At 37.5% G+C, this 26,941-nt stretch overlaps 1 protein-coding gene across 1 annotated transcript in view; it reads right to left on the bottom strand.

Moving 5' to 3' along the window:
- The window catches only part of LOC122803911 (extracellular calcium-sensing receptor-like), a 663,008-nt gene that overhangs the window by 525,213 nt on the left and 110,854 nt on the right, over window positions 1–26,941 (bottom strand). The window contains exon 2 of the mRNA XM_044073592.1: window positions 1,035–1,877. Coding sequence (XP_043929527.1) covers window positions 1,035–1,877 — 843 coding nt within the window. The remainder of the gene's footprint in view (window positions 1–1,034; window positions 1,878–26,941) is intronic.

Below are 26,941 nucleotides of genomic sequence, written 5' to 3'. Positions count from 1 at the left end.
ACATATACATAACTGTATGTTAAGCCCTAGTAATCACTGTGGCATTCCGCACAATCCTGCTACACTACTGTGCTAAGAGGTAACCAGGTTTGCTATGTGATTAGCGTTACACAGTTTCTACATATGCTGAATTATAGACATTGTATGTGTATCTAAAACCATGCTTGTTTATATTTCAACATGGTTCACGGCATGAATATGAAATTAGCGCTGCTACTCACCGTGCATCACCCTGCACACACATAAACTCCATGTAGGCTTTGTGCAAAGCCTACGCAGAATTTACTGAATCCCAGGGATATGTTTATATAGCTATATCTGTCTATATGGTTGTATGTATATATATATATATATATATATATATATATATATATATATATATATATATATATATATATATATATATATATATATATATATATATATATATATATACACACACTATTATTGTCCTACTGAGCTAGTTACAAGAAAGCATTTAAAATATAGCCTGAATAATGATGACATTTATTTATAAATTTCATAATTTAATAATGACTTATTTTTTTCTGAGAAACATGTATCTCACTTCATTCTTGCACAGAGCAAGACTGCACTACTGCTCCTTGATTCCAATCAGTACTGTTGTAAAAGTGTTCATGATATTGCATCTTGTTTTACTGTTTAGACTTTAGATGGGCTTGCTGCTTAATGTTGCTATATCGCTTTGATTCCCAGAAGTCAGTGGATAGTAACATTTACTGGTAAGAGTGGTGTTCCTGATACTCAGCTCTGCACACTAAGTATAATGAACCTTATGAGGAAGAGAATGCTTAGTTAATTCCAATGGCAGCAAAGCTGAGCAATTCAGTTTCTTTACTACAAAGCTATTTAATGCCATTTAATAATTATAGAATTGGATACATACTTAAGGCTGATTAAGCTTCATATTTGCAAAACCCAGTTCTGGAAGGATGATCACCATCAAAATTCAGTCATTTTAAACACAGAAAATCATGTTAAACAACATCTGGATATAAGCATGCTATACTCACTTGCCATGGCTGAATCTCTTTCATATTAGCACAGGAGCCATTAATAAAGGGTCCTCTAGAAGGCATACAGGAGAAAAGACTGTGAAGAGCATGAGCCAGTACATATGCTGAATTATAGACATTGTATGTGTATCTAAAATTAATGACATCATACACAGTATTATCCAGAGAGCTTAACATTTCTTTCCCTGTGCAAAGTGATTCATTTTCCCCAGTCTGTATTTGTTTTGTGTCAGGAATGGTGCTGAGGTCTTTCCACTTGCAGTTAAATGCTTTCTCCCACAAAGATGTAATGAAAATATCATTTGGTGAAGTCAAAGGGTGGATGCTGTGAAGGAATTCTTTCAGTCCATTAATTTGACCCCTGTGATATATAAATGCTAGTGTGCCATTTGCCATTTTTTGAACCTTAGTGCTATAAAAATCCTCACCACTGGGCCATGAAACTGTTGTAATCCATACTTTTCCAGAAACATTTAGTAGAAATAGCTCTTCTATCAGTGGACTGATTTTTTCAGTGGTAGAAAATAAAACAACTACAGTTACTGTGGATTTTTCAATAATCTCAGCAATTTTCTTTGTCTGTTCAATGGAGTTGTGAATGGGAATAATATCAAGAAAAGCCACACACCCCCCTGAACTGAGAAACTCCTGTTTAAGATCCAGACTTCCTTCAATGCCATAGTCATTATCAGAGGCAACAATTCCAATCCATCTCCAGCCAAAGTGAATTAGCATTCGGGCAATTCCAATAGACTGGTACTTACTGTTTGGGACAACTGCAAGAAATGAAGGAACTTGCGTCTTATCTCTGACTGTAGGAAGAGTTGAACCATGGCTGATCTATAAAACATAATAACAGTAATGTAAAACTGAGAAGCAGAAGGTAGTCCAGAAGACATTGTTCAGTAGGGGAACCAGACATATTTAAGAAGTGTTCATCTTATCAATTTAGCTGGTATTGGTATTTGGTAAGAGTGCAGTATAACAGATGTTCCTTTGGTACACTTGATGGATTTCACTCTGCATTGTTGTTGTCCTAGATATACTTGCAGACTGATATACTAGACATTGACATGGTGAAAAAGGGAACAATATTCCTTGGCATCTCAAATTCTGAGGGAGGGGGTCTAAGAATACATTTATTACAAGGAGGAATGCAGTAGGATATCAAAGTCCAAGTGAGTGTGCATGCATGTGGGCTTACTTTTGTGAATGCTTGTGTGTGTGTGTGTGTGTGTGTGTGTGTGTGTGTGTGTGTGTGTGTGTGTGTGCGTGTGTGTGTGCGTGTGCGTGTGTGTGTGTGTGTGTGTGTGTGTGTGTGTGTGTGTGTGTGTGTGTGTGTGTGTGTGTGTGTGTGTGTGTGTGTGTGTGTCCATCTGTCTGTCTGTCTGTGTAGTCATGTACATGCTGGGACAGGAACAATAACTCTGCATCAGTGCAAATCCCATCTGCCATCCCAAAGGGAAGTGTTGCATGTGGCATAACAAAATGCCTTTGCTTTTGTCTATTCTTTTTTTTTTCCTCAATTTTTTTATTTTTCAAATACATTTGAATGAATTCCATAGTATTTATACATAACATCTTAAATAACTATGTACACTATTTACAATAGCCTGACATTATAACAGATCTTAATGTATACAAGTACTTTATAAGTATGTCCAATCCATTATCAGAGTGTCTGATCAATTATTGTATAGTGTCAATCAACGGTAAAACTTTTCCCCAAGGGTTGTTGATAAATGGCTTTGGATAAATTCTTGGCTCTTTAATTTTAATTTCCAATAATGCTGTGGTCTTCAGTAGGCTGTAGAAGTCTTCCAAAGTTGGTATTGTGTTTGTATTCTATCTTCTTGTTATACACTTCCTTGAAATTGCAAGTATAGTCCATACTAGATACATGTTTAACCTATTCAAATGAGGACCTTCGCTCACATTTAATAATATAAGAGCTTTTGTTAAATAAAATGATTCATTAAATAAAGCTTGCAGAAAGTTATTAATACCATTCCAAAATGGCTTAATTTTAACACAATCAAAGTAAATGTGGTTCCAATCTGCAATGTGTACTTGCTCACATCTCAAACATATTCCTTTTATGGAAGAACTAATTTTACTAATTCTATCTGGGGTTAAGAATGCTCTGTGCAAACATTTCCAATTAAAAACTTGCCAGTATTGTATAAAGAATAAATATTTTATCGATAATAAGATATTTGTTTTAATATCTTCAGTTAACTGTATTGAGTGTCCTTTTGTTATATATTTCCAATATGAGGTTTTGGGTGTTGTTTTATATTTTATCAATATTTTGTAAAATTTTGAAATGCTGTTTCCCATGTCAAAGTCATTACATATGATTTCATATATGTATTTCATAAATTTAGGTATTTCTTTAAATGAAGAATTACTAATTATTCTGCTTAAATCTTGTGAATATGATAGGATACTCTGTAGCCCTGTTGTGGAATTTTGTATGTTGTTTTTATTGCTTGCATATCTAAAACGTTTAGTTCTTTGATATACTGGAGCCAACAAACAAATCCTTTCTGTTCTCATGAATTAATAATTTCTCTATTTATTTTATGTGGAAAGTTCTTTGTGACAATAAATGGCGGTAAAAGATCAAACAAGATTTTTAAATCTATATTTGCATTAATAATTTTCCTAAATGAGTCAATGTAATAATTAAGCATATGAATTTTAGTGGGTTTAGTTATGTTATATTGCATACTAATACATAATATGTGCCATGGCAAATTGTTTTTATCTGTTATTTGAATTTTTTTTTGTAAATCAATTTCATTTATTGATATTACAGTTAGTAATTCTTTCCAATTTTCAGAGTAATTTGGACTTATCCAATCTGAGATTGTTTTAGATATCGATGCTTTTATATATGTTTCTATATCAGGAAAGTTTAATCCTCCATTTCCATTGTCTGATATGATGTATTAAAGCTATTCCGTTTCTTTTGGGAAACCATAACAATTTTATTAGGCATGAACTTATTTCTTTAAGTATATTCCTTTCTGGTAACAGTTGTATTGCCAAGGCTATACATAGGATCTTGGGCAGTAAAACCATTTTTATTAACTGTAGTCTATCTTCAAATGTTAATATTATTTTGTTCCATTTTCCCACAGAGATTTTAATTGTATTGATGATATGATTGTAGTTTTTTGAGACTAATTCATTATTATTATCTTTGCATAACTCAATTCCTAGATATTTTAAGGTAGATTCTTGCTTCCCTATGATTTGATCCCTCTTAGTCTGCAGTTCCTTTTTTATTTAAAAATAAAAAATGTTGATTTTGATTTAGTAAAATGGAGTCCTGAAGTCATGTGAAATTTGTCAATTAATATATCTAATCCATTTAATGTCTCTTTTGTATTAGATAATGTTAGCAATGTGTCATCAGCAAATAGCATTACATTAGAATTGTATTGTTCATAAACATCTATTGCTTTGATTTTTATATTCTTACAAATTGAATCTGCCAATATTTCAATAGCCAGAGCAAATTGAATCAGTGACATGGGACATCCTTGTTTAGTGCCTTTTGTTATATGTATAGATTCAGAGGTAAAAGGACCTAACTTGACATACGCTAACTTATTTGTACATATATTCTTTAGAAGATGAACAAAGGATGCAGAAAATTCAAATAACATTAGGATTTTAAATAAATAGTCCAAATTTAAGAATTCAAAGGCTTTCTCTATATCTAAGCCAATTATGATTTTTTTTATTTTCTTTATTAACATAATCTATAAAAGAAATTATCCTTTTGATATTGTCATGTGTGTGTCTATGACATATAAATCTAGTTTGATCATTATTTATTGTTTTGGATAGTGGAATTTTCATTATGTTAGTTAATATTGTCATAAATATCTTATAGTCATTATATAATAATGATATAGGTCTATATGAGATACAGAGGTCTGGGGATTTGTTTTCCTTTAGAATTGGTGTGATTAAGGAATATCTCCAAGAGGGGGGTATTAAAGCTTGTGACTGAATTTCTAATAGAGTTTTATAGAAGACGGATAGTATCTTTGAAGGAAAAATGTTTATATATTTCCATAATTATGCCATCTATACCTGGAGCTTTATTATTTTACCCTCTTTTATTGTATCTGTAATTTCTTTGTAGGATATGGGTGCTTGCATATCTAGTTTTAATTTTTTTGGTATGTTTTTAATATTAGTACATTGTTCATTTAAATTTAATTGATCAATATGTATATTTTCTTTTTTAAAATGTTCCATATAGTGACACCTATAGCCAAGATATTTTTCCCTTTCTTTTCATGGAAGATAATTTTAATGCTATTAGTTTTTGATTGTATTTTGATTCTTGTGGATAAATTATGTAGATATTTGGGAGAAGTGGCCAAGGTATTACTTTTTAGTTTTTCTAAACCTAAACTAATTTTATGTGTTAGAATTTCATTGTATTTATTGTTTAATACTTCTACTTTCTTTTTCATCTCCAAATGATTTTGATTTTTTCACCTTTTACTGAAAAAAGTTTGGATTGAAGATCTAATAATTCAGAATCCCATTCTCTGATTTTTTTATACCAAGTTAGGGTTTTACCATATGTGTAAGTTTTTAATGAGTTCCATATCATTATTTTATTTATCTTTGTGGTGTAATTAATATCTAAGAAGAATTGTAATTCAGATAATAACCAGGGTTTGAACTGTTTCATTTTATTTATATACGCTGGAATTCTGGAATTAAAGATTAATGGTTTGTACCCATTTTGAAGTTTTAGTATCAATGAACTGTGGTCTGAAAAGGGGCAGGGAGTGATTCAGAAATTAATGATTTTAGAGTGTTAGTCATGGGCAGCAAATATTTTATCTATTCTAGTTTGGGTACCAAATCTGTGATCTTGATGGGAAAACAACAAAGATTTATCTTCTTTAAATCTGAAAGTATTTCCAAGATGAAATTATTCTACCCACTTGTTTAAAGCTTTTGATACAGCAGATGTATGCAGCAGTCTTTTATTTGTAGTTTCAGAAATATTAAAATCTCCTCCTAATATTAAGTTGCCTTTATAAATACTGGAAATGAAATCCAAGTGTATTTTAACAATTCCTGTTCCAATGCCTGTGAACCAATATAGCTTGGCTAGTGTCCACATTCTGTTATTATATTTAACTATTACTAATGCCATAAGATCTTCTTTATCTTCATACTTATAAATGGGTCTACTTCACATTATCAAATTTTGAAAATGACAAATGGCAATATTATCGCAAATGCCGTACATCTAAAGTGCTGCTGCGGGATAGTGGTACAGTGAGGATCAGGTAATTTGTCCTTTCCTCACTGTAGTGCGATCTTAGAGTGGTCTCAGACCCCCCACAAGAACAATTTTGATGTCTGGTATTTACGATCATATTGCCGTTCGACATTTTATTCTTTTGACAAGATGATATAGACGCTTATAAATGATTTTTGGGTTAATCACATTTGTTTTCCATAAAATTGTTACCCCTTTTGTCTTTGTCTTATAAGTGGATTGTGCCAATATCATATATTATTTAGGATTCCATTTGTAATTGTCATTTGTTTTGAAATGAGTTTCTTGAAAGAAGAAAATTTGTGCTTTGTTCAGTTTTAAATATTTCAGTAGATTTGATCTCTTGCTAGGATTGTTTAAGCCATTGGTATTTAAAGATAATAAAGTTAAATCCATCTTAGGTTATTCAGACTATGTATTTTTTGTTTTATTGTGACTATTAAACATTTTCCTCTGATAACCAAAAAGTATCCCCCAGATTCACTATTCTTCTGTTCTATTCCTGCATGGAAGTGACTGTGTACGTTCAGCGTGGCAGCACATCATGCATATGTATGAAGGTGCACTGCTGTGCCCTAGTATGTACAGAGGTATGCGCAGGGGGGGTGTCTGAAAACAAAGATCTCACAATATACATGCCCCCTGCATGGAAATGTTCAGCAGCAAGAGTGTGTGTCCTCAGACACTACTGTCAGTGTCCGTGGGAAAAAAAAAACAAAAGTAAGTAAAGTAAGCACATAAACCAAAAATACCAAACAGTCACAAATAAAATAGCCGGAAAGGCAAATGCAGCAACTTGAAATAATGTGATATAAAAAACACAGGAAATACAAGCAACTCTTTAATGCCGCTTTCGTCCGTAGACTTCCTCAGAATAAACTCACAAACAACACTCATAGTTTAAATACATAAATAATTAACTACCCTAATCATTTAAAAGATATCAATTAAATTAAATCACTTGATTTTCAAATTTTAAAGACATACATACAGATATAAGAACAAGAGAAAGATGCTTCATAAAATATGTAAACAAATCAAATCCTTGCTTTTGTCTACCTTTAGTTTTGATTTTTAAAAACATTTCATACTTATAGCATCATTAAGGCCTGGCGGATGGTCAGCCTTTAACTTTATCTGCCACTCTGCCTCCCTTTGTAATAATAAATTTTTAAAATCACCTTCCTTAAATCAATACTACACACTTCTAAAACTGAAAATAAAAATTTTTAAAAACAGTACAAACTAAAGAATGTTTAAGGGCATTATTAATATCCTTAGTTTTGATTGCATATAAATGTTCTCTTATCGTGTTCTTAATTCCCTAGTTGTCATGCCTACATAAAATGCAGGACATGACAAACATTGTGCAATGTAAACAACACCAGTACTTCGACAGTTAACATAACCTGGAACTGCATATACTAACTCAGAAGAACTTATAGAAATATACGGACCTATTGCTATATATCTGCACATGTTGCAATCATTACAACAATACATGCCCTTCTTAACTGATTTAATTTTAACATTTTCAATCTTGTGCTTCCCTAAAATATTTTTCAAACTATTATCATTCCTTTGTACAAACACTGGCTGTTTGCCTAAAATGTTGAACATTTCAGCATTTCCTCTAATAATTCGCCAATTTGTTTTAATAATGTTTTTAATACCCTTACTATCAGAATTCATGTCAAGTGTGCATATAATTTTATTATTCTCCAAAGTAGTATTCGTTTTAATATTATCTACAATAATATTATCTTCTCTTAAATTTAATAATGGCCAAAAATCTGTTTTACGTCTACTTAAAACATTATTAGCTATTTCCTGTAATGTTGTCAAGGGATAACCCCTGCTTACAAATAAAGATTTAATATACTCAAACTCATGTACAACCTCACACTCTTTGGATGTCATCCTACTGGCTCTAATAAACTGGCCTTTGGGAATGTTTGAACATTTATATGCAATCAAAACTAAGGATATTAATAATGCCCTTTTTAAACATTCTTTAGTTTGTACTGTTTTTAAAAAATTTATTTATGTATTTAAACTATGAGTGTTGTTTGTGAGTTTATTCTGAGGAAGTCATTAAAGAGTTGGTTACGCTATTTCCTGTGTTTTTTATATCACATTATTTCAAGTTGCTGCATTTGCCTTTCCTGCTATTTTATTTGTGACTGTTTGGTATTTTTGGTTTGTGGTTTGACGTACACCATGGCAGAAGCAGCAGAGGATCCGTTAATGAACATGAGTATACACCCGACACCATCTACAGAGCAAGTTAATTTGGGTACTTTGCTTATAAGTGCTTTAACTGATATTAAAGGATCGTTACAGTTCCTAGTAGCTAATGCTAGTAAAAAAAGTCAAGCCGTAAAATCATCCAGTCCGGATGGTTCATTTAGAGAACTTGACACAGTGATTTGCCTTGATAATGTGTTTGGCGCTGAGAAGAATGGAGTAACAACTAATTTTGTTCCTGGTGTATAAATTTAAGAGAAGATAATATTATTGTAGATAATATTAAAACGAATACTACTTTGGAGAATAATAAAATTATATGCACACTTGACATGAATTCTGATAGTAAGGGTATTAAAAACATTATTAAAACAAATTGGCGAATTATTAGAGGAAATGCTGAAATGTTCAACATTTTAGGTAAACAGCCAGTGTTTGTCCAAAGGAATGATAATAGTTTAAAAATATTTTAGGAAAGCACAAGATTGAAAAAGTTACAATTAAATCAGTTAAGAAGGGCATGTATTGTTGTAATAATTGCAACATGTGTAGATATATAGCAATAGGTCCAAATATTTCTATAAGCTCTTCTGAGTTAGTATATGCAGTTCCAGGTTATGTTAACTGTCGAAGTACTGGTGTGGTTTACATTGCACAATGTTTGTCATGTCCTGCATTTTATGTAGGCATGACAACTAGGGAATTAAGAACACGTATAAGAGAACATTTATATGCAATCAAAACTAAGGATATTAATAATGCCCTTTTTAAACATTCTTTAGTTTGTACTGTTTTTAAAAAATTTTTATTTTCAGTTTTAGAAGTGTGTAGTATTGATTTAAGGGAAGGTGATTTTAAAAATTTATTATTACAAAGGGAGGCAGAGTGGCAGATAAAGTTAAAGGCTGACCATCCGCCAGGCCTTAATGATGCTATAAGTATGAAATGTTTTAAAAATCAAAAACTAAAGGTAGACAAAAGCAAGGATTTGATTTGTTTACATATTTTATGAAGCATCTTTCTCTTGTTCTTATATCTGTATGTATGTCTTTAAAATTTGAAAATCAAGTGATTTAATTTAATTGATATCTTTTAAATGATTAGGGTAGTTAATTATTTATGTATTTAAACTATGAGTGTTGTTTGTGAGTTTATTCTGAGGAAGTCTACGGACGAAAGCGGCATCAAAGTAAGCACATAGCACACATTCCCCATACCTAACAGAAATATATAAAATATGCCCCTATTTGTTCCTCCATCATTAAGTTCATTAAGTGCCTACCCAGATTGTGTGCAAGTGTAAACTAATGCAAAGCCTTTGTCATATTACAACTTATGCACAACCCCCCCCCCCACAGATAAAGGAGCAGAAACCAATATCCCTACCCCTAGTAAAATAATTAAAACACATATATTCCATCCCCCCTCTGCAATAAAGTTTAAAGTGTAGCAATAATATAAACAACCATTGAATCCAGGACACCATACACCATAGTCAAAGCACCTAACCCCTAAACCATTTGAAATGTAGAATAGCATAATGTTTACCTAATATATCATGCAGTCTGATTAATTAAATGAATGGGAAAAAATATCAGTCCCAAGTCTAGGACCCTATACACCATAGTCAAAGCATGTAACCACTAAGACAGTTGAGATGTAGAATAGCATGATGTTTTACCTTCCATATCATGCAGTCTGGTCATTTAAATTAATGGAAAAAATGTCAGTCCCAAGTCTGGGACCCCATCCACCATAGTCAAAGAACCTAACCACTAGGCCATTTAAGACGTAAAATAGCATGATGTTTTACCTACCATATTATGCAGTCTGGTCATTTAAATTAATGGAAAAAAATGTCAGTCCCAAGTCTAGGACCCCATACACCATAGTCAAAGCATGCAACTACTAAGCCATTGGAAACATAGAATAGCATGATGTTTTACCAACTATATCATGCAGTCTGGTCATTTAAATCAATGGAAAAAAATGTCAATCCCAATTCTAGGGCCCCATACACCATAGTCAAAGCACATACCACAAGCCATTGGAGACATACAATAGCATGATGTTTACTTAACATATCATGCAGTTTGGTTATTTAAATTAATGGAAAAAAATGTCAATACCTAGCCTCAAACTCAGGACCCCATACACAATAGAAAAAGCACTTAACCACCAAGCCATTTGAGACAAAGATCACCATGATGTTTTACCTACCATATCATGCAGTCTGGTCATTTAAAGTAATGGGAAAAAATGTCAATCCCATGTCTAGGACCCCATACACCATAGTCAAAGCATGTAACCACTAAGCCATTGCAGATATAAAGCCACATGATGTTTACCTAACATATCATGCAGTCTAGTTATTTAAATTCATGGAAAAAAGATGTCAGTCCTTAGTATTAAACCCAAGACCCCATTCACTATAGTCAAAGTACTTAATTACTAAGCCATTTGACACATAGAATTGCATGCGATTTTATCTACCATATCATGCAATCTGGTTATTTAACACTAATAAAATAAAACTGTCATTCCCAAGTCTTTAACCCAGGATCCTGTACACCCAAGTCAGAGCCCCATATCAGTACACCATCTGATCTGTACAAGTCACTCTTGCTCTTCGAAAGTTATCATGATATACAAGTATACAGCTACAATGTGAAAGTTCTGTGGACTCAATCATGTGTTGCATATAAACATATATATGGAAACATGCATACCTAAAATACATATACACATATAAATATATGACTGAAGGCATATATATATATATATATATATATATATATATATATATATATATATATATATACATGTGTGTGTGTGTGTGTGTTTATATATATATATATATATATATATATATATATATATATATATAAACATTTCTCTTTATATATATATATATATATATATATATATATATATATATATATATATATATATATAAATATATTAAAAAATATACATGTGTACTCACAAAACATGCAGTGCATAACCAAGAAACATAACTATCAATGTCTGACTGAAAGAAACATGTACAAATGTCTGTGCAAAGGGAGAGAAATGGGGCACATATAGGGACATATGTAGAAAATATCTGTCAGAACCAAACAGTTGTACAGCAAAAGGGTGTATATCAGAAGACTGTCTGAAGGAAATGTGGCTGGGAAATAACATGTTATGTCATTATTCACTGACATCAATCCTGGGATCATAACAGTGATTCAGCAGACAAATACAAATAAACTCTGGAACTGAACTGATGTATGGACCATACACCTGAACATGCAGCAAATAGCCTGGTTGTGGAGAGGTATGCTCAAAGCCCTTTAGTGCAATGAGTCTGGAACAAGCCAGACAAAGTACGTGGACAAAGGCATAACAATACAGAGATATCCAAATAATGCGAGTAGATAAGCTGAGGAAGTTGTACAACTACTGTTACTGCTAACATATTTTGAGAAAAATATCACAAGTCTGGCACTCATGTTCTCTGTATAATGTAGTGATCCCAATCCTCACATAACCCCACTGATGTGCCAGGAATACACAACAGTGATAGTGACCACACGTAAGGTATTGTCCAGAAAGGGTACCATTCCCCATTCAGGAATCATAGAAACACACACTAAACTAGGCCCCAAATCCTATATCACTAGTTGGGATGCAAACTGGCTCACAGATAGAACCCATAGTGTGAAAGTGGCTGACTCCAAGTCAGAATGGTGACCAGTCATGAGTGGAGTCCCACAGGGTTTGGTCCTGGGTCCTCTCCTGTTTGGTATCTACTACTCGGAAGACCAGGCAAACATGAAGGGACTGTGGCTGACAAAGTTTGCAGATGATTGCAAGTTTGAGGCTATAATTAACTCCCAAAGTGATGCTGACATCCTATAGAAATGCCTCAATGAGACCAACAACTGGTGTCAGAACCATGGCCTTAAGCTCAATGCCAAATAATGTGTCAACATCCAACTTGGTGAAAACCCAGTTCCCTTGAATTACCATATTGATGGTAGTCCACTGAACAAAGAAGGTGTTATAACAGATCTGGGAACACAGGTTAACAGCAACCTCTCTTTTGACCACTACATTGTCACTGTGGTCAGAAAGTCCTTCTATGTGGCACATCTCATTACTAAGGGTTTTGCATCCAGGAAGTAAGGAGTCATTGTCTCCCTCTACTCTCCCCTCATTAGGGCAACCATCAAGTATAATTCCCCATTTGGCAAAAGGACCTCACAAAGAGGATCCTAGTGCTAAACACTTGTCCCATATGGACAAACTTAAACAAATCCAACTAGTCTCTGTCTCATATTGCCTACTTAGAGGCAATCCCAGCTTGACTTACAAAGCCATGTGTGACCCAGCTCTGTTAGAAATCCTACATGTAAAGAAATCCCAATCCCTCCACACAACACACACAAGAGATCTCAACTTCATTACTACAATCAACAGAACATGTAGTAGGGACAGGTTGATAACTCAGAGACTGCCTGTGCTATGGAATAGACTTCCCATACATGTCAAGCAGAGCACCTCACTGGCCTCCTTCAAGAGAAATCTAGATAAGTGGATTGGAAATATGAAATTCACCCTGGGGGATCACTCCAGGGGCTCTACTCGACAGAGGCACTAGGAACTAAGGATGGGTGGCATGATGCCAGGGTAATCCTATGGATTAGGCTTGTAAAGGCTACAAGCCCATTAGCCTAGTACACACCTATGCATCTCTCTGTATACACACACACACACACACACACACGCACACTTATATATATATATATATATATATATATATATTTATTTATCTCAATGGCAACATTCAGATCTGCCCTGAGTTACAGCACAATAGAAGTAAACATACAGAACCAACTGATATTGTCAACATCCTGGCAGATAGGTTCAGTGCTAACTTCACCCCCCTCTCACTCACTAAAGGGCCCATCTCAATGCTCTAGGAATATAAATCTCCTGTAATCATGGCCACAAAGGTAAAAAAAAACATCACTCAAAGCTAAAAATACAGCAATCATGGGACCAGACAACGTCCCAGGCTGTGTTCAGCACAAACCACAGACCTATCTGGTATCTCACCCAAGTACCATGTTCAGTCATGGCCTTACTTTAGGCTTTGTGCCTACTGAATGGCCCACAGCGATGGTTATCCCACTCCACAAGGGGGGAGCCACCACAGACACTGGGAACCACTGTCTCATTAGCCTGAAAAGCCTGATCTGCAAGGCCATGGAGTGTATCAACATCAAACTAATAAACAATGACATATGTAACCTCCAAACTGTTGACCCCACCCAGTTTGGGTTTGTGAAAGGTACAGAATGTCTCCTAAACCTTATTGGCTTCTTTGAAGCAGTCACCAGAGTCAAGGACAAGGCCAAGGTGGTTTACACAGACTACCTAGACCTTGCCAAGACCTTCAACAGCATCCCCTACTCTGGAATTACAGATAAACTCACTAAACTAGGCATACATACCAATGTCACAAGATGGTTTGCCACCTGGCTTACAGGCAGAATCCACACTGCAAAAGTAGCAGACTCCAAATCAGACACCACACCAGTGACAAGTGGAGTACAGCACGGATCACTCCTAGGTCCTCTCCTGTTTGGCATCTATGTCACTGAAGTTCAGGCTAACACAGAGGGTCTATGGCTAGCAACATTCGCAGATGACTGCAGACTGCGAGCCATTATTGAATCCTGTGAAGATTTTGACATTCTACAAACTGGCCTCACTGACATTAACACCAAGAAATGCATTTTCATCCTCTTTGGGTAAAACATTGTGCACATGAACTACCACATAACTGCTAGTACATTTAATACTGAAAGTGTGATAACAGACCTAGGGACACATGTGGTTAGTAGTCTCTCCTTTGATGACTACATTGCCACAGTACTCAGGAAATCCTTCTATGTGGCACATCACATCACAACAGGTGTCTCATCCAGAATAAAGGAGAGCATTGTTCCCTCTACTCATCCCACATTAGACCTATTATACAGTTTAATGGCCTGCTTGGTATGTACCTCACAATACATCTACAGCAGCTGGAAAGTCCACATAATTACAAAGAGGATCAAACAGATGCTCTACGCAAACTGCCTCAAAATACACCAGCTTTAATACATTGCACATCGCCTACTCAGAGCCGATCTCTGCCTAACATACACAGCCATGTCAAACCCAGAGTTGTTGGATATGCTACATGTAAAGAAATCCCAGTCCCTCCAAAACACATGCTTCAGGGAGCTAAGCCTTGTCACCACAATAGACAGAACATGCTGGAAGGATAGATTACTGTCCATAACACTTCCCATACTCTGGAACAAACTGCCCATGTATGTGAAACACAGCTCCTCATTAGCCCATTTTAAGATAAATAGTGACATTTGGATGGTAAATAGGAAATCCACCCTGTGATTTGCCTCTGTGTATCTGCTCGACAGGGGCACTGGACATTATTTGTCTTGTGTGGTGAAAGCCAGGGAATCTTGTAGGCTAGGCTTATATTGGCCCAAGGGCCAATAGACTAGTATCTACCTATGCACCTATGAACCTATATATATGTATATATATATATATATATATATATATATATATATATATATATATATACATACACACACACACACACACACACGCACGCACACACACACACACACACACACACACACACACACACACACACACACACTTATATAGCTCTATATCTATCCATGTATATATATATATATATATATATATATATATATATGTGTGGATTTCTATTACAAGAACGAAAGTTCACAACTTTGAACTTGTAAAAGGAAGCCTAACTTACGCAAAAGTTCACTTTAACGAAAGTGAACTTCAGCGAAAGTGCACTTCTCCGAAAGTACCGCAGCACAGTGGAGGACATCAAAAAACAAGCTATGTCCTCCACTATGGTGCAATACTCATGGGCCTTAGGGTTAGGTCATGGGTTAGGGTAAGGGGATATTTAGTAACGCTATCCCCTTACCCTAACCCATGCCCTAACCCTAAAGTTCGTGACTATCGCACCATAGTGGAGGACATTGCTATGTCCTTCACTGCGATGCAGTCGTCACGGACCTTAGGGTTAGGGCACGGGTCATGGTAAGGGGATAGCCCTACAGGCTATCCCCTTACCATGACCCGTGCCCCAACCCTAAGGTCGTGAGTACTACACAGAAGTTCAGTACAACGCCTGTTCATTGTACTGAACTTCGAAGTGCACTTTCAATTAAGTGCACTTTCGCTGTAGTGTATTCCATACACTATTTCAAGTTAACCTTCGATCTAGTGTATGGAATCCATATATATATATATATATATATATATATATATATATATATATATATATATATATATATATATATCATATATGGTCATATAACATGCAGTGCAGAAATACCTCAGAATCATACATATCAACCTCTTAGTGCAAGACTAATGAACAAAGGCATGGGAAATGGGCCACATGTACGGACACAATCAGAATACTGATGTCATAACTGAACAGTTATACAGCAACAGGGACTGTATCAGCAAAACTGTCGGAATGATATGGGGATGGGAATTGACATGTATGACAGTCTTCAGTGACATAAATCCTTGCATCATAACAGTGTTACCCAGAAAAATGCAAAGAAACTGTGGAACAGTAACAAAGTATGGGCCATACATCTGGACAGTCATCAAACAGCCTGGCAGTAGAGAGGTATGCTCACAACCCTCTAGTGCAATAAATCTGGAACAAGGAACCAAACTAGAGGATGCAGAAAAACAGAGTAAAATCCACATGATATTAGCATAATAAAAAACTTTTAATCCACACTTTCGTAACCAAACTTCTTCAGAATAATATATAAATTCTCTACACAATGTTTAAAAACAATTTTGAAATACCTCTGCACCAATGAACACATGTTCCCACTTAAACAATTATACAATTAATCAATAAAATTTCAAAGCTCAGGAAGTTCTTTCCTTATAGAGACTCTACGGTCTTTCAAATAACATTTAATTTTAACAGTGTCATTTTATACCAGTTTTTTTTTGTCTGAATTTAATCTAATTTGCCGTGAAGCCTCCTTGTGTTCAAGATTTGTTTTAAAATTGCCACCCCTAAAATCATGACTTCCTTGCTCCAACACAGAAATCAAAAGATTTTTGTACATGGGACAGATGATGCTTGTAAAAAGCTTTTGTCTTGTCTTGTTTTCTGATGTTATAATAATGTTCCTTTATTTTAGTGCATAAGGCTCTTGTAGTCATACCAATGTAGAATGCACTACAGTGTGTACACATACCAATGTATAGAACTCCTTTACTCTTACAGTTAAAGTGCCCTGGAACTTTCAAAGTATAAGGCAAATGTTCTAAATTAACTAAGGGACCTTCAGAAATGTATCTACATATGTTACAGTTCCCACACTTATACATGCCCCGTCTTTTCTGTGTGATGTTGGGACAAAGAACAAGTTTGTTTCTCTCTCTTTCTAAAACGTTTTTTAAGTTATTTTGATTTTTATATACAAACCTTAGTTGGGTCCCCACTATGGATTGTAAATCATTATTTCCCTCTAAAATTTCTAGTTGTCAAAAATCTGGAACAAGCCAAAGTGCAGGGACAATGGCATGACAACAGAGACATATTCAAATGATGGGAGTAGATAAGCTGAGAAGATCGTTGTAGTAACACTGTTCCTGCTAACATATATTGACAGAAATATCACCGTAGTGCATTTTAGAGTAGATGTCTGGAAGGCAAAAGAAAGCACCACCTTAACAGATACAAGCATAAATAATCTGAGGGTTATGCTACTGTGCTGTGGAGATTCTATACATAACTATTGAAGGCCTTGTGGTTGTCTTCACTATCTGCTGCAATCATGTTTTCATAGCTACCTTTACAGGTGTTGATGAGAGATCTCAACCTTTGGTTGAGGCTGATAAGGGAGTATTCCCAGACTTGTGACTTCACCTTATTCCACACGAGATTCCTTTTTCTGTTGTAGGATTTCTTTATGGCAGAGGACCACCAGATTGGGTTCCTCTTTTCTGAGGAAAGCATCTTGGCTGTATTGTGTATGGTGAGATCTATGCATTTGTGCGTGTGTTTGTACAGTGCATTGGTGTAAGATTCTGTGGTCATGCAACTAGTCTCTATCTGCATGGATGCCATGCAGTTAGCCACCTCTGTTTCTATGTGCCCAAATTTAACTTTGTAGAAGATTTCGTGGTGGTTACCTTTGGGGTCGGAGGGATGTGGATTTCAAATGTGATTAGTTTGTGTTAATAACTAACCAGGGAGGATTTGACTATTGGTGTAGAGCAACATTTTGCCCATGTTAGTAAAGACCAGGTCAAGGATGTGGATACCTCTAGTGGGAGTAAGAATGAGCATGTCCATGGCATTGGAATCAATGAATCCCAGAGAGCATTGGCTAAGTGTATTGGTACATGAGTAGTTTTTACAGTTAATGGTGGGGTACTTGATGTCAACCAGTATGAGTGTGTTAGGTTGGAACCTAATATTCCCCAGGGTGCTTAGGGATGGGGAGTGTGAGTCTTGGGCAATTTTTGTGGACCTACAGCAGGATATGACCTGTATTGCTGTCTTAGCCAATGTTAGCTGCACCTGAAGTATCTCAGATACATTATGTTGTGCTAACAGTCTGGAGGTGTGCGCATCCATTATGAATACTGAAACACCACCACCCTTGCAGCTGCAGTCCAACTTCCGGGCCACACAGGTGTGGATTGAGTGATAGCCTGGTAGTGCAGGTGTGCTTCCTGCCACCTTGAATCAGTTCCCTTTTACAGCACAAATGTTGATGTTCTCCAGTTGAAGGAGTGCTTTGAGTGAGTGCATTTTTAAATGTAGACCTCTAGTGTTGAGCAGCATGATCCTCAGATTACATTGGTTTGTAGCTGTTACAGTGGTAATGTGGTCTTTGGAACACTGCCTAAAAACACCACTATAGGAGTAGCAAAAGCCTTGGCCAGTATCTGGAAGCTCAAGGTGACAGATGCAGGACATCTGTGGCAAAGGATCATGGTCTGTCAAACATGTCATCCCAGGAGCACAGATAGTGAAACCCCTTAATATGATGCCAGAGATGTAGCCAATTGTTGAGATCAATAATTTTCATCTTGTACTGTGGTATCAGTCTGAGTGATGGCAGGATTCTGCTTAGGGCTAGGGTCAAACCCATCTGGGCTGCATAGTCAGTGGATTCCTCCATGTCTGTTTCCATATAGTCCAGGGAGGTACGTCTCAGGACATTCACACCCATATGTACAATGACAGAGTCATATGTCTACCTGTTGTTGGAGGACCTTAGTGTGTGTGTGTTATGTGGTGAATCCTGGTGTCAACAGCCAGCTGACTGTCACTTTCTCTTTTTATGATATAGTGAGTGGGACATTACTATTCCCCACTATCAAGTCAACTATGCCTATTGTTTTGGCCATGCTGTTTTGCCTTTGCTTGAGTGGCACACTTTTTAGGAGACATATGTGTCTTGTGATTAGTGTTGCTTGGAGGTGGTGGAGTGCATGTCTGCCTTGGAGCTCTCTGCTGTATGTGCAGCTTTTCACTGAGAGCCTCCACAAAGGTGGGTGTGTGTTTTGTGTTATATGAAGGCAATGCTGGTATGTGTTCTGGAGGGCTATTTGTTCCATGTAGTGTGGTGCAAGTGTTGACCATCTCCTCTTGACCAAATATTCTGGTCTTGGCTGGGTATAATGTGGCTTCCAATTTGGATGTATAGGTGCATCTTTTACAAGTCTGAGTGTAGATAAGTAAGAGGTGAAGGTTGGCAATGGTTATGAGGCAGTTGCGACATTGCGTCAGGATGGCCAAGTTCAGCAGGTTAATAGAAAAAAGCACAAGAAACTGACCTGTAGACATGCTTGGAGGGGTGGCCATTAATAATAACTACTGGAGTTGTTTCCTCATAGAATGCTTAGTGCTGTTAGCATGTGTGTGTGGTAAAATGCTTGCTATAAGACATCTTGTAAAGTGCTAAATTAATATGCTATTGAAAGTGCAGGAAAGGAGAGAACTAGCATATCTAAGTGGCACATTGAAAAGCAGACGTGGGCAACACTCATAAGCTAACATACATTCCTAGATACAGCAATTCTGTATCTGGACTAGACTAGTTACAAGAAAGGTAACTAATTAGTATTATTTTAATAGCCAAATGTCTGGTATATTATATGTGCATCCATGTATTGTAGCTGGTTTACAATGGATGTGTGAGTGCATATCACAACCACCCATGTATACACATGTGTCCAATACAGTATACTCACACCACTTGCTACTGTAATGACAGCACATATAGGCATGTTATGTAAAGGAAATAATATACACCTGGACTGCAATAAAACATACAGCCCATGCAAGTCTTGAACCCAGGAATATGTACACAATAGTTAAAACATATAACCACTAAGCCATCTGAGCTGTACTAGTTTATGATGTTCTCAACTATAGCATGCAGTGCAGTTGGTTTATCATAGGGAAGGAAGACCGTGGAATCAGTACTGATTTAGTTGTCAATAACTTGCAGCAGTGTCAGAGCCAAGAACACCTTAGTACAATCCTGGACCATGCCAAATGAAGTGGAAGAACCAGTCTATGGACATACAAACACATTGGTAATGACACAAAGGAGCCCATGGCAGTGACATCTGCTGCCACCCCCTACACAGTACAACTAATAAGTACACAGCACACTGCTACAAAATCAGGATATGCCATACACAATGGCTAGACATACACTGACCTCTTAGCAATATAACAAAAATAACTTGAGGATAGTAAAACAACAGACAACCAGCCATCAATACACACAAATATTTTACTGTGTTTTTCCGTCAAGTATTACAACATTGCAAAACATAATTGCCTGAAATATAGGAAGCAATTGACACTTAATTATGTATGTTCTTAAACAGCCTCCATTTACACTCCTCGGTTAACCCCCTAGGGGATACAGTATCAAATGATACAATGTAAATTGATTCTTCACATAACAATGGTTCTAAGTGTTTGATGAAACTGGGAAACAGCCCTTTTCCAAAAAAGTACACTGTAACCCACTACAGTCCCCATGGTGAAATGTATGGCAAGTAACAGCTATAGAACGTTTGTCCATGTAATAATTAATATCTCTCACATGATCTAGTAGACTGATTCTAAGCCATGTTCTACTATTCTGCAGACCCACTTCTTGACTGTACAGGGTTCTACATGCTGTCCAGCCTTTGCACTCATATGTATGGCCTCTACCTCCCTTAATGTGACTTATTCCACAACATCACTGGGATGATAGCAGGAATGTCAGCACCAAATACTGATAGACCATACCTATCAACCTTCTACTGCATGACAACTGGACAAAGTCTGTCATATAAGAGGAGGTCAGAGGTCCAAACACAGGGCCATATGTGATATATTGCTGTTATACACTGAGAAAGTTGCTGGTGTTACAGGGTTGGTTGCAACATCTCTATTCTGAGGGATATGAAGCCAGAAACACACATGGATGCTGCCATTTACTGGCAGCAATGACGGGAGTATGCCATTGATTTGCCAAGGACAACACCTGTCTGGGTAATACACAAAACATAACAGGCAAATCTCTGGCCATTATGTGGATAGGCCTACAGCTCAGAGTTATGCAGACACATAACTTTAAAACGAAAAAACGAAAAAAAGCACAAAAAAAAACATAAAAAATGAGGTGTGTGTCAGCAGAAGGTACAGATGGCACACACACTGTCCTGAAAAACGCTTGTTGTTTGTCTTTTATAAATAAATTGCGTTAAGGATACTTTTTTGAGTTGTTTTCTGCTGACAAGGACCTCATTTTTGTATTCATTTAGACACATAACTTTGTCAGACTGATGTCAGACTGATGTCCATGAAAAAGGAGCATGTACACACAAGGCCTGTAAAATTAGCAGTATTCACACCATATAATAGCAATACTCACATTTGGTCCCTGAGTCTGTAACCTTCTCCACCATTTAGTTGGCCTGTCTCCACAAGTCTTGCTGCGAGAGTTATTCCTACCTGCTGTGTATAACATTCAGTAGCCATACACTTTCAGGATGTGTTCCACACAGCCAAGGGAAATGGACAATGTCCACATTAACTACTCAATTACAGGAGTGTGTTGCCATGACATTGGCTATTGCAGGAACTACCCAGCTTCTCTGCATGTAATTAGCAAGTGGAGAACACCAGTTGGTGTACAGACCATCACCTGATGAAGAGCATTACCTACAAAGGGCATGCAAATACTTATTCCAAACATATGTCTACCAGTGTTCCACGTTGGGAAAAATAAAGACGTGGAGCAACCTGCTGATACATCCCAGTGCAGTGTGAAACAATAAAAAGGTATGTGAAACAAGTCAGCATATAAGTGAATGTAGTATGTGTTTTCTAATAATGGGAAATAGGATTTTGACAGCTTTATGTCTGAGCGAGACTTGCTGTAGTGATGACCTGCTAAAAAGCACCTATGGACATAGCATCTGCCTCTCTCTGCTGTGACATAGAACACAGCTCAGGACCCTAACTCACCCCAGGAAAGGACAGCTCACACATGACAAATACTGGAGTCTCTGTCAAACACTACTGGCTGCACCACTGCTAGGCTAGCTACAGGGATATTTTACATATCCATATGCTACCTGTGAATATGAGTATGATACACATGTTTGTCATGTAAATCTGAGAGAATTATATAGTGTGAATACACCTTTCATAGCAAAATGACTGGCAGATTCCACACATGTGGATGGACAGGGGTGTTCATAGGTTGACTGCTGCCCATCATGGCCCTGGTACAAGTGCCACAGTAGGTGTCACCAGACACATGTTTTGGACTGTCATGGAAGCACAGACATGTGTCAAATCTAACACTGGTCATATTCTCAGGGTCACAAATGCAACCCTCCATGTTATGTGTGGCATCATTCTTGATCTTAGAGATGCCCACCATTATTATGCTGAGGTCAGAGATAGATGGTTGGGTGAGATGGAGGTAATCATCAGCTGTGGGATGTCTGTGCCACAGCATGTGGTGGGAGTTAGACATTAGCCATGTGGATGTAGGACAGCACATGTGCTGGGAGTACAGTGGTGTAAAACTGTAAACCATGGCCACATTTGTCACTCTAACACACACAATCAGAATACTGATCTCACACACACAAATATACACATTTGGCACAACTGAGATTAGAACCAGTACCTTCTTAGGTCTTGCTATTCAAGTGTTCTGCATGTATTGCACATGCCATGGAGAAAGTAGGGTGAAGTGTGCTCCACAGTCCCTCTAAAGTGAACAACATCCACTGGCCTTGCACAGTATGGCAATGGGAAATGTCTTGGGTGAGAATGGCCAGTAAATACTATTATCTACAGAAATATTCACAATGACCAGCACAGATATAGCCATATGCACATTTGCCACACCTGCAGTTAGCAGTCCAGCCTATATCATCATTAATCCATACTGTTACAGAGTTTTGGCACACAGCACATGCCTAATTGGGCTGAAGAGTGTCATCAGTTACCGGTATGGTCGATGGTGACAGCGGTACTCATACAGTGGACCTTGGGACATGTACTGGGAGTACCATGGTGTAAACATATTACACCCAGCACCCCCCCCCCACACATTGCATATAGTACTCACTCATACCTATGATAATGCTATGACAATCCCACAATTACACATTTTCCAGGAATGAAATTCAAACCTTTGCCTACCTATGTAACTATTGCTATTACACTGACATGCATTTATTGTACATGCCACAAAACTAGTAGGGTAAAGATTGTCCCATGGCTCTCCTAAGGTGAGCAACATCACCATCGCTTGTAATGTATGGCACTGTGCAGTGTATTTGGAGAATGGGGCCTTAAAATGCTGTCTCCTACAAATATGCACACTCACACACACTTGCAAACACATACACACAAACACATACTCACATATTCCAGGACTCAGAGGGTAAACCACACTTGTCTACTCACTGGTAGAACAGTGTTATGCTAGTACTGCAAGCTCAAGCTAGACCTTAGAGTGAAGGGTGTCACAAGGTACCTTTACAGTGCAGTACAGCATAAGTCTTTTCTAAGTATATCACTGGGGGGTGTAGTTGGTGAGCAGGCCCTCAAAGTAGTTTCAAGTTTACAAACTCACAAACACTGTTATGCTCAGTAATGTACACAGAGACATTTGTCAGTACTGAGGTCCATTAGTGCAGGTGTTCTTGGGTGTGTATCAGCCTAATGTTCATGGAGATATGAGAATAGTAGGGCATGTGAGTATACTGGTATCACAGCACCTGACATTTGTCAGCATGCCATCTATCAACTACTGCCACTTGAGTGATCCACAGGATGACATCTGCCACTTGAGTGATCCACAGGATGACATTTATATTCACCATCCAGTCATCTGGATTTCTATTGAAGAGGGCCAGTGAGGTGCTTTGATTGACATGTATGCAACATATATCGCATAACGTGGCCATTGTCTGAGTTATGGACCTGTTCCCTGGCATGTTCTGTTGAATTTGGTAATCTGGATGAGGATTCATGGTGTGTGGTGCATACAAATTATGGTTTCCTACCTGTGGCATTTGTAACACAGCTGGGCAGACATGGCATTGTCAGTCAAGCAGGGATTACCTGTAAGTAGCCAAGATGTGACCGGGAACACTTGGAGGTTTTGGGCTGTTTCCATATCAGACAGTTGTTTCATGCCTAGGGTCATACATGTCAGGTACACTTGCAGCCTACCCAGTTGTTGGCATCTACTGAGTTACATAGCAAATGGGCCACTGGACCTACTGATTGGCCTAATGAGCGGGGAGTAGAGGGATACATTGACCTCTTCATTCCTGGATGACACACTCTTGGTTATGCAATGTGCCACATTGAAGGACTTTCTGTCCACAGTGGCAGTGTTGTGGTCAGAAGAGAGGTTACTGTCAAGCTGTGTTCACAGACCTCCTATAATGACATCTGTCTCCATTGGACTACCACCAATGTGGTCATTTGTGGACAACACATTGATTCGGCAGGGGATTGGGACAAATTTCTTAACACTGAGACTAAGGCCAGTGTTCTGACAACAGTTGGAGGTGTCAGTGGCAACTTTAAGCAGGATGTTAACATAATGTGGGGATGTAAACAGACCTCCCAATTAGCAATTGTCTGCAAACATTGTTAACCACAGTTCATTCTGGTTGAGCTGGATATCAGAGCCATACACAACACACAAGACTGGACACAGGACAAGAACCTGTGGTACTCCACACATGACTGTTTGGCAGTCTGACACTACTCATGACTGTTTTGCAGTTTGACATGTAGTCCACTGCTTTCACATTGTGAGATCCATCTGTGAGGCCGTTTGCAGACCACTTAGTGACATAGGGAATAATGAATAGATGAGTCTGTTTGCCTATGATTCCTGAGTGTGGAATTGTATCACAGGACTGCAAGGGCCACATATCTTGTTTTGGACTCCATACTGTTCTATAGTAATACCACATGCCAAACAGATTATAGGACTGAAGAGTGTCCACAGCTTCCACAAAAGTGGGCCCTGTACAGTGGACATTTGGTAGTTTGCTGGGTGGACCACACAAAAGTCTAGCAAAACCCACCCCCAATGGATATGGACCACAATGTTAATAACCCAACACAAACACACACACTTGCCAGGACTGAGCTTCAACCCCCTACCTAACTAGTCTACTGCACTATAGTATTACGCATTTATCAGGCAAACCATGATGCTTACATTTTTGAATGCTGCCCAAGAGTATCTTTAAAGATGAGTGACATCAGCAGCAGGGATAAAGAAGGGAAAAGGGAAGTATAGTAAGCACCAATGGGCTCAAAATCATGTCTCTTCCACTACGGACTCTCTCACATAAACAAACACACTTTTACATTTGCAGTGGTTTTTTTTTTTGGTTTTATTAAGTACACTTTTACATTTGCCAGGACTGAGATTACAACTCCTACCTAACTAGTTTATTGCACTATAGTAATATGCATTTATCAGATGCACCACGAAGCTTACATTTTTGAAAGCTGCCCAAAAGTATCTTTAACAGTGAGTGACATCAGCAACAGTGATAAAGGAGGGGAAAGGGAAGTGTAGTAAGTGCCAATGGGCTCAAAATCATGTCTTTACAACTACAGACACTCTCACAAATACCAAACCACTTTTACATTTGCCAGCACTGAGATTAGATCTCTTACCTAGCTAGTTTACTGCACTACAGACGAGCCACATGAATCTAACATAGTCAAGAGCTGTCCGAAAGTATCCTTATTGGTGAGTGACATCAGCAGCAGTGATAACAGAAGGAAATGTAAAAAGGAGTGAGTGGGAATGGCCTCAAAATCATTAACCTATGAACACACACACAGACACAGCTTTCCTTTTGACAGGACTGTGATTAGGATTGCTACATACATTGTTATTGGTACTCTACTGCTACACAGTTATCAGAAGCACAACAGAGCCTATAGGGCTGAGGGCTAACAGAAGTAATTTGTACAGTGACTGAAGCACATATTCTGATATTGGGTAATGGGATGTGTACTGGGTGGGGATGGAGTAAAACAGCAACTCCTTCACACACAGTTGCCAGGACAGAGATTCAAAACCCTACCTATTTAATTATTTGCTTTAGTAAGATATGGATTTATTGCATGCACTATTGAGCTTACAGATCTAAGGCTTCTCCAAAGGTACAGCTAAGGTGACATACATCAGCTGAGAGTGTAGAGTGGAACTATGGGATGTGTACTGGGTGGGAAAGGCTTCATAATAGTACTGTCTCTCTCACTGTCTGTGTCTCTCTTCCCCATGTGTACGTGTGTGTGTGTGTGTGTGTGTGTGTGTATGTTTGAATTATTGTAGTATGTTGGCCTTAGATATGTGTTCTTATCACACAAAATAGATGGGGACTTACCACATATCTGCCTCCTACAGCTGGCTGTGGGTTTTCCTGTCCAGTGTGTGTGTGTGTGTGTGTGTGTGTGTGTGTGTGTGTGTGTGTGTGTGTGTGTGTGTGTGTGTGTGTGTGTGTGTGTGTGTGTGTGTGTGTGTGTGTGTGTGTGTGTGTGTGTGTGTGTGTGTGTGTGTGTGTGTGTGTATGAAGACCAAACAGTTTACATTTTATGGACAGCTGCAGATGACAGGTATCTATGATCCACTGTGGTGTCAGACATGGG

The sequence above is a fragment of the Protopterus annectens genome, chromosome 6.part0, assembly GCF_019279795.1.
Source record: "Protopterus annectens isolate FY-2018-M chromosome 6.part0, PAN1.0, whole genome shotgun sequence".
Classification (NCBI taxonomy): Eukaryota; Metazoa; Chordata; order Ceratodontiformes; family Protopteridae; genus Protopterus; species Protopterus annectens.
This window is presented reverse-complemented; position numbering and strand designations above follow the sequence as displayed.